General features: G+C 41.1%; 1 protein-coding gene across 1 annotated transcript in view; it reads right to left on the bottom strand.

Moving 5' to 3' along the window:
* XPO6 (exportin 6) overlaps positions 1 to 9,972 on the bottom strand; it is a 102,682-nt gene that overhangs the window by 35,480 nt on the left and 57,230 nt on the right. Inside the window, exons 12-13 of the mRNA XM_021719377.1 lie at positions 6,765 to 6,924; positions 2,734 to 2,826 (exon numbers count right to left, since the gene is read on the bottom strand). Coding sequence (XP_021575052.1) covers positions 2,734 to 2,826; positions 6,765 to 6,924 — 253 coding nt within the window. The remainder of the gene's footprint in view (positions 1 to 2,733; positions 2,827 to 6,764; positions 6,925 to 9,972) is intronic.

Raw genomic sequence — 9,972 nt, 5'->3', positions numbered from 1 at the left:
CCATGTGAGAATGGCAAATTATAAAAACAGAATCAAAGAACTTAAGTGACATATGTTGACTTTAGAACTAGAAAAAATTTAACACCTACAACTGCACACCAAAGTGTACACAACTACCAGGTATTATAGTTTTGTAAACAAAGTTTTGATAGAAGATTATTAAGTTTAAGCTTCCATCCCACCAAACATTCTGTCTGGCTAGAGGATAATTGAGGCGGCAGAACTGTGTTTGGTTTCTGCAAAGGCTATACTGCATCATACGTGCAACAAAATACACATTTAAAAAGCTCACAATTCATCAGAGATAATAAACATCCATCTGAAACAAGGTGAGACAGTTGTCTCAGAGCTTCAAAACACCAGGCCTTCTAACACACTTCAATGTAATTTCTTACCTTTCAGTAATAATCAGTAAGTTATAATGTGTTACTTTGGAGATGACACAAAAACACTGTTTCCTGTGATTTGGACAACCAGTTTGAACCCTGAATAAATCACTACCACACTGGTGGCTGCAAAGTATGATTTTTATAATTCTTTCTCTTCATTAGCTAGCATTCTTCTGTAAACAAAGTTTTCCCTTCCCTCTTATCTTTTTGTTCTTTTAATCACTACAAATGCATGGATTCTTTTTATTCAATATAGTATAATCCATTCTGATTCTTATTCTTTCTTCATGACAAAATAGCCAAGTTTGACCAGGAAAAACCCTTGAAAACTGGCCCCTGCTTCCTTTTCACGTGCTCCCAACTGAACAATTCCTTACTGCTGCCTCAACAAGGTTCCCCAGGAGCACCCTGCACCAAACTTGGAGCTTTCCACCAATGAGCTCTGGATCCTTTTAGTGGAGGATGCATTTTAGAAACCAAGACATGCACATAAGGAGTAGAACTGCTGCTGGACCTTTCAGTGAACAGAGCTAGGATACAGGCAGACACTCCTTTAAAATCAAAGTATGCATCAACAATTAGAGGAAAAATTGACAGTAAGGGCCTCTTGATGTGATGCAAGAGGAAAGACACACCACTGCCTCTATAGTAATCTTGATAAAAATGATATAAAAAAATTCTTGGAACAATTGAAGAAATTTGAATATGGATTACACATTAGGTGATATTACCATATCCATTAAATTATTTGAGTGTTGACAATGGTATTATGGTTATAAAGGAGAAAGACCTTATTTCTAGGATATACATGCTGAAGGATGTATGGGTGAAATGGAACGTTGCCTGCAATTTTCAAATGGTGCAGGAAAAAAAATTATGTATTGTGTGCATGTATACATTGATAAAATACAAGAAACAAAAGCAAATGTGGCAAAGTATCTGTAATTGATTATGTAGGATAAGGGACAAGAGGTGTTTATTCTACTATATTTTTCATTTTCTATAGATCTGAACTTTTTCTAAATAATAAGTTGGGTAAGAAAAGGTACTAAGTACCTTAAAGTAAGATATAGTTATTGGGAGTTTGAAATTCATAGTGACCAGGCAGTTATTATATCTTAAACACAATGTGTACCATTCCAACCGTTACAATGGCAGAACTGGCAGGTATGCCTAGGTCTGGGGCTGGATACAGGGTTGGTGACCCAAAAAGTGCTGAATTTTTGCTGTACATACTTACAAATGCAGAGAGTAATGCTGAGCGTAATAGTTTACATGGAGATTCTCTAGTCATTGAACATATCCAGGTGAACAATACACCCAAGTTGTGCCACCAGACTTCAGAGCTCATTTGGATTAACCCCTGAATGAGCTTCCCCCGACACATGAAAAGGAACACATTGTTTCTAAACCACAAGAGGAAGTTATACAGAAGAAAATGTAGCCCAGAAGAAACTGAATAAACAAAAATGTATGACATGGGAGTAAGTTTAGTATTAAATGAAAACAAGAGTAAAAAACCAACTTTATGCTTTGTAGCCATACACTGTCACAACTACTCAACTCTACTGCTGTAGTGCAAAAATAGCCACATATATTATGTAAATGAATGGGTGTAGTTGTGTTCCAATAAAATTTTATTTTAAAAAGCAGTCAGTAAGCCAGATTTGGCACAGGCCAGTTTGCCAAGCCCCTACTCTAACCTAGAGCAAGCTTTCTGGGTGGTATAATCTCTGGAATATGTTGCCTTACCCAGTCCCTGGCCTTCCACACTTTTCACGTCACTTTCCTAATAGCTTCCCATGTTGTCTGTAGAGTATCTCAAAGTGAATGTCCTGCTTCACAGTAACTGGAGGTTCTTGTTTAATATACAAATGTTTGAGCCTCACGCTACCCTGCTCAAATCAGAACCTCTGAATGCAAGTGTTCCCCAACTATTCTTCTGTGCCCTGCAGTTCCAGTCAATGGTCTACAGGAGAAGATTAACGGCAGTCAAGGTGCTTCCACATTAGTCCCAACATATCAATTCAGTCTCATCTCACACCACACAAAGGACTCACCATCTCCCTAACTGTGCAGCTTAGTCTCAGCTTGTACTATTCTTTCCTCCTGAAATGCCTACTCCATAGAACCTCCACCCCTAGCTCTCATTTGCCTAATTCTACTTTCTCCTACTATCCCTGCCCCCAGACACACAATCAATCTTTCACGCTGTCTATGTTTGGAGTTTAACAGTATTTTCCCCATTGCCATTGCTGTTCCTTTTTCTCTTTATTATAAAATCATTTGAAGGTGGGGACAAGGTCTTTCCTGAGAATGCACAAGCACCAAACTCTAGACTTACACATCAATGAGGTCAGGTTTCAATACCGATGGCACAGCAGTTTCAATGTTGTACAACTTTATCTGAGATCCATACAGAGTGACTTTGACCAACCTGTTGGCAAAGAATCAGGCAATTAAGAACTCATGGACCAAACAGAAAAAATGGACAAGGTACCAACAACGATCCCAAGAATAGACTTTTTTTCATACAAAAAAATTTAGGTCAACAACCCCTTCAGGTCCCCTCCCACTGTAGGAGCTTTTCTGTCCTCTCAATAAATCCTGCTTTCTCATTTACAAAAAAAAAAAAGTTAGGTCAAGGAAATAACTTGTGATTTATATACAAGCATATTAACGAAAACATTAGCATCAAAGATTTTGAAAACAATAAAAATATCCAATACAAAGGATGCAATACAATGTAATAGAGCACATACTATGAACCACACTTAGAATATTTAATGACAAATACTCAAGATATTTGAAACATGAAACGGTTGTAACAAGTTTATATACAGAATATATGCTAATTTTGTTTTGTTTTGTTTTTGAGTCGGAGTCTCACTCTGTTACCCAGACTGGAGTGCAGTGGCTGCTCCCGGCTACTGCAGCCTTGACCTGCTGGGCTTCGGCGATCCTTCCATCCCAGCCTTCCGAGTAGCCGGAATTACAGGCACACGCTACCATTCCTGGCTGATTTTTTGATTTATTGGAGAGATGAGGTCTCGCCAAGTTGCCCAGACGGGTCTCGAACCTGAAGGCTCAGGCAATCCACTCACCTCACCCTCCCAATGTGCTGGATTACAGGCTGAGCCACGGAGTCCGGCTTAATTTTGTTTTTTAAATGTTTATCTGTTAATAAAATAAAGGCTGGAAGAATTTTCACCAGAATATGCTTACTGGTACCACTTGTTTCAGGAGAATGATGGAATGGGTAGCTTGTGGATGATTTTTTTTCCTTCTATTTTTCTATATTTCCAAATTGTCTACAATGAATATGTTTTCATAAATAAAGAGGTTTTTGGTTTTTTTTTGAGTTGGAGTCTCACTCTTTCACCCAGACTGGAGTGCAGTGGCCACTCCCGGCCACCACAGCCTCGACCTGCTAGACTCCGGCGATCCTTCCGCCTCAGCCTTCCAAGTAGCTGGAACTACAGGCGCACGCTACCACGCCAGGCTAATTATTTATTTATTGTAGAGATGAGGTCTCGTCAAGTTGCCCAGGCGGGTCTTGAACCTGCAGGCTCAGGCAATCCACTCACCTCAGCCACCCAAAGCGCAGAATTAGAGGCTGAGCCACCAAGCCCGGCTAATACAGAGAATTTTTAAATGTTTCTTAAGAAGTAGATCTGCTCTTTTTTTTTTTTTGACTATTCATTTAAATAGGTTGACATGAACTTTTCTATAAAATTTAAAATGATAAAATCATCTTGGCTTTTATTTAAAATCATTTTTAAAAACAAATGTTTCAGAAGGACGGATACGTAATAAGGAAAATACAGCAAAATGTCCACTGTAGAATCCAGGTGCTGGGCATATGGGTATTTCCTATACAATTCTTCCAACTTTCCTGAAGATTTAAAAAAGTTTATGATAAAATTTTGGAGGAGGGATATGGAAGAAGCCAACGTCTCTAGAATTAACTGAGATTTTTTTAAGTTCAAGTACAATTCTTTCAGACGCAAGTTGTTGAGCCCACTGGTTGTTCAAGGGCTCACTATATACAAATGAGCATTAAATACAATAACTAACAGCCAGTTCTAATAGGAAATGGTGAAGGCGTCTCTTGCTAGAGAGAGAAAGACATTCCTTTCTGAGTGAAGGGAGAAAAATTCAAGACCTGGCTAAATTCTTTCTGTGCTTTCTCTCTGTATGGAAACCTGGAAGGGAATCTGGGGTGGATGCCAAGGAGACAGTGTGTTTTTCTCTGAATACAACAATCAACTGGGGAATATGCTATAAATGCAAACTGCCTGGTCCTACTCCATACACTGATTCCATTGGTATGATGAGGGGTCTAGAAATGAGCATCACTGAAAAGCATCCAGGATTCTGATGCATGGAGGAACAACACTCTGAAAAATACTCCTATCAGGTGACAGAAAGTGACACTTAGTTTCAAACAGAAAACCAATAAGGGTAGCTGATCTCAAACCAGGTGAAGTGGGGACCAAAGTGAGACTCAAATTTTACATGTACAATGACCAATTGAATACCTAACCCCAAATTGTACCCCATATCTTTAAAATAAAAACTAGAAGAAAAAAAAAAAAAGAAAAGAAAACCACAGGCTTGAGTTACACATTATTCAGGGCCGGGGAACAGTCAGAAAGGAGCAGTTCTAGTCAGTCAGTCAAGGAAATGAAGGTAAAAGGTCTTAACTTCAAGCCCTGGTGATAACTAGGAATCAAAACAATTACTATCATCCTGTTCTACACTAAAATAGACTTCTAAATGTGCCTTTTAATATTTCTATGTTTAACAGTTTTAACAGTAGCTTTGTTTTATGTAACCTATAAATGAAAACACTGAAATTAATCTGGCTATTAAGATCATGTAGCCATAACAAGAGTCTTCACTCATATTCTAAATGAAGACAAAATAGCAAGTATCTTTAACTACTGAGCTTGCAAGCCTAAGCAGTGCATAAAGATGTATATATAAGGACCTATAAAATGATTCAGGATCTCTGATATATCTATCATCTCACTACAATGCTGAGATGACTACAAACCTATTTATATTGCTTAACAGAGCAAATTCCAATAATGGACTAATCTATGGATTTCAGACAGAAAGACATGCCCTATCTCTGCAAAATATCAGTGCAAATGAACCCAGCACAGGAGAAACAGAAAGAGACTCTAGCAGTAGAAATGCTGCAGTGTGGAACGAGCACAACATTTGGACCCAGGAAACTGGTTAAAATTTACACACTCCTTCTCATGAACTGTGTGAACCAAGGCTTAGCGCTTAGCACTACTGTGCTACAATTTACTCAACAATAAAATGGCAATATTTGCTTCCCAAAGTATAGAATGAAATGAAAGATAATGTGCAAATACATTTCTGAAAATGCCCTACTACTCCCTACTATTGTATGTTGCTTTTATTATTACTATTAATCCGGCTTTTGACTTCAAATTCTTAGTTATCTCTATTAAGCTAAGATGTCACAGCTGAAGAAAAATCTGGTGTGCATGTAACTAGGCTCTTGGGGCTTGATTCCCCCTCTGTGTGTTACTAGTGATATGGCTACTGGACCAGCGAAAGCATCAGGTGTCTTGGCTTTGGGCTGGACCTACATCTATTTCATTTTGATCTAATCAATTCACCAATTATCTTGAAATCACCTAAACCTCCCATCACTTACATCTGAGCTTTTTTGAGGGGGGAGGGGGGAGGAAGGACTGACAGTTGGGTAGAATGAAATGTTCTTCAACAAATGCAGCTTTAAATCCTACATGGAACCCAAGGGGAAGATGTACTATTAATAAAAGGAGCCGGGTGGTACAGTTTGGAGGCTACCCAGGACCCTAATGGCCTGGAAAAACCACAAAGAGCCCCACCTCTGGCATCTGGCTGCCTGCTTGGATAGTGGTGGTATCCCCTTATTGTAGAGCTTTCTTAATGTCTCTTTCTCCTATGAGGAAAGATATGATGACAGACCTTCCCTGGTTTCCTATGAGTCTACTACTGTCTTTCCATCTATACCTAAGATCTTCAATGAAATAACAGCTTGCATTTTTAGTACCCTCCTCCTCCCACAGTGCTCCATGGCTATATTCCCAGAACCCAGACTAACTCTGTGTCTAATGCTTTATCTCATTTAATTCTCACAATAAATCTACAGGAAAAAAAGTTCCACTGTATTTTACAGATGAGGAACCTGAAGTTCAAAGAAGTTAAGTAAGTTGCTCACACTGCATGTGGCAATCTAGATTTACCTGGCGCCACAGCTGAAGCTATTGGGCAACATGCTGCTCCTCAGACAAGAAGGTAAATTGAGTTCTGAAAAAGGAACGGCTTCATAATATAACGCTGGCCTACCTCTCCACGACCGTGAGGGCATCATTGAACCGTGCAGCAAACACATCCCCGATGAAATACTCGGCTAAGCGGCCCACAGCCTGCAGCAGGGAGCTCAAGTCTCTCAGGGAACAGTGCAACCGCCGGCAGTCATTCTCCGCTGTGATGTTCAACCTGTGGCCTGGAACACAACACCTCAGACAGTTTTGCACAGGAAGAACACACTTTAGATACTACAGACGAGCTACTCATAGCAAAACCAATTCCCAAACAAGGCAACCACAGGATGCCTCCCAGTGGTGAGCAGGGAAACTGGGAAGCCTCCACCTCCACCTCTCAGGGGCAGAGACTGAGAGTGGAGGGGGAGGGAGAGACAGCCTAGGGCATGCTAGCATGGGGAGCACCGGATTTGATTCCTTTTGATCCAGTAAGGAACTGATATGGCCATCTCTATAAACACAGAAGCACACCCAGGAACCTGCCCAGCATGGGTCGTGTTTCTAGGGCAAAGCTAGTGTTCTCAGCTAAGTCTGTGTGACTCCAAATCTACTGCCTTTTGCACATGGCCTTGTGTCAGAAGGAAATCTCCATGGGCCAACAGGTAGGATTTGCCCCTGCTCAAAGAAAAGCAGGTGCATTCAACATTCCACTCGAGAATTCTTTTAGGTGCACAGTACAGAATAAAGGGCACAGGACGTGAACTCAGAGATGCAGATTCGCTGCCACTTTCTGGCTCTCTGCCTCATGCAATCCTCCTTAGTCTCAGTTACTTCATCTTTAAAATGGGGGGGGAAATGCTACTATTTAATTCACTATTATAAGGGCTAAGTTAAACTGCATTTTTACAAACCTCTAAGTTATAGAGCATTTTTCAATGTTTGTGAATGACAAGGAGTTTGTGACTTTCTAAGGACTGAAACTTGCTTTTCAACACAACTCCTTCAAACTGAGTAAAGAAAATGCTAAGATGAAAAACATGCTCAATTCAGCTACTTTTTGTTTTTTGGATCCCTCTCCTCACAAATGTCCACCAAAGGCAGTAAAAATTTTCAGTCCTATAATTCTGATAGCAAAACCCTCTGCATTCACACAGCAGGAGTGAGGGTGGGGCAGTAACACTAAGTTCACTTTCTACAGGGTGCTGGCAATACCACTCCCTAAATACCTTTTTTATTGAGTATTTTTTAATGAAATTAGGGCATCTTAATTGTGCTGATTTCATTTATTTATTTGTTTATTTAAATTGTGGGGTACAATTCAGGGTTAGGTATACAAATATTCATTGTGCCGGTACCCTTGTTGATGAGGTGTGCCCATCCTAAATACCTTTCAAGCCTGTTTCCTCTATCAGTCACTTAACTTCTCTTCCATCTGTTAGGGATCAAGGACTTCCTAACTGCTCATGACCAACCCTCCTCCCCCAACAGTGCTCCATGGCCATCTTCCCAGAACCCAGACTAACCCACACAATTCCCCTTAAGAAAAGTATTCTATGAGAAAAGGATTGTCAGTAGCGGGAAAATGCCGGGGTGGGGGGGGGCGGGTTGATAGTAGTGGGATTCTGCCGGGGAGGTGGGGGAAGGCACACCTCATCAACAAGGGTATCTGCAGAGTGAACATTTGTATACTTAACCCTGAATTGTACCCCACATCTTTAAAATAAAAAAAAAAAGGTATCCCAGACTTCTGAGCCTCTCTTTTATTCAGAGCCTGGACTCCCAGTATCAACTCTTAGGTCTCTCATGCAAGTCTACCTTGAGAATTCTTTGCTGATTATGAAACTCATGGTGAAGGCTATACCCAGCAGCCAGCACAGCGACTGGTACAGAGTGAGTGACCATACATTTATGAATGATTTAGATATGACAGAATAGATAGCAAGCAAGAACACAAGGTATCTTAAGGAGCTTCTTTTCCTTACACTGTCCTTAGAAATATCTGCTTTTATTATTTAAAGGTAATAATACCCTGTAAAGAAGAAACCAGCAAGGCTGATACCTACAAAGAAAAGTGGCAGATGAAGTAGCAGGCTGAAAGCCTCGGATCCTCCTCCAACTTCCAAGTGATGAGGCTAGCAACAGTGCCTTCCCAAAGGAAGACAGGAGTCTGGAAAAGAGGATGCTTTGACCAGGGTACTGTCACAATGGGTCACACATCCCAAGGAGCAGAATAGAAGAATGGGCAACTCAAGGAAGGACCTTACAAGGAGAAAGCCAGTGCCAGCCTCTGGTTTTGACTTGCCTTAAATCACCTGTTCCTTCCTCCTCCACTCCACAGGGACAGCAGTGCCTTGGTGTGGGAAACAAGCTTCTCAGCCTGCAGGCAACCCTGTGGAGGCTGTCCAGTGGGCAGCTAGGGAGAGTAAGCCAGTTCCTCTAGCCAGAGCAAGAGGACGACCCTCCCTCACCCCTGCTGGATGAGCCCACGCAACAAACAGAGCCAAGAGGTATTTTTGGTCATGCAAAAGGGAACACTGCCCTCATGGGCCACAGAATGAGACAGCCCTAATCTCCCAGTTAACCAAAATAACACAATTATACACCTCCTGAATGTCAGTGGGATTTTCAAAGTTATAGCTATACAACAAACTCCCAGCGTCAACTTCCAAAGGTGGCTCCAACCAAACTTAAGGGCTTTGTGGGAAACATTTTTTTTAAATGCACCCTGAAATTGAGTATGGGGGTAGTATAAGCCCCAAAAGAGGTGAGACCAGCTTTTCTTCCCACAAGCAACATGGAAGTTACTGAATCACCATCAGTAGCCCTCATTCTCCCTGTGCGCACACTCCTTCATTTTCAGTTCCACTTCCCACCAAGCCCTATCCTGATCACTAGTTTCCAACTTATTCAATATACTTAATACCTTGAACTAGGTGCCCTTAGAAATGGCTAACCATCTAGGTTCTTAAATATTTTAAACATGTAAGCAAAATATTGTGTTTTCTCTTTGAAAAACTGACCAACACTCAACCCTAAATCAAGCTGCCATTTGACCATGGTCCTTAGCAGACAGCGACTACAGAGCTTAAAAGTCATCCTGACCAAGCTGCCTCCTTTCCCCTTTGCCCCCTCACCACCTGGTCCTTCAGTCTCTTCCTGTATACCTCAGGTGACCACTAGAGAGCTCAGTGCCTCTTGGGGGAGCCCTTCCATCTTTGGGCAACTTGGTAAAAAACATAAGGAAAATAAGTCTCCCTATAATCCCTCCTTATTAGCCCTGGCCCCACCCC

The sequence above is a fragment of the Carlito syrichta genome, unplaced genomic scaffold (genome assembly GCF_000164805.1).
Source record: "Carlito syrichta isolate Samal-C Ts95f unplaced genomic scaffold, Tarsius_syrichta-2.0.1 Scaffold314605, whole genome shotgun sequence".
Lineage (NCBI taxonomy): Eukaryota > Metazoa > Chordata > Mammalia > Primates > Tarsiidae > Carlito > Carlito syrichta.
Note: the sequence above shows the minus strand (reverse complement) of the source record. Positions and strands in the feature narration are given on the sequence as shown.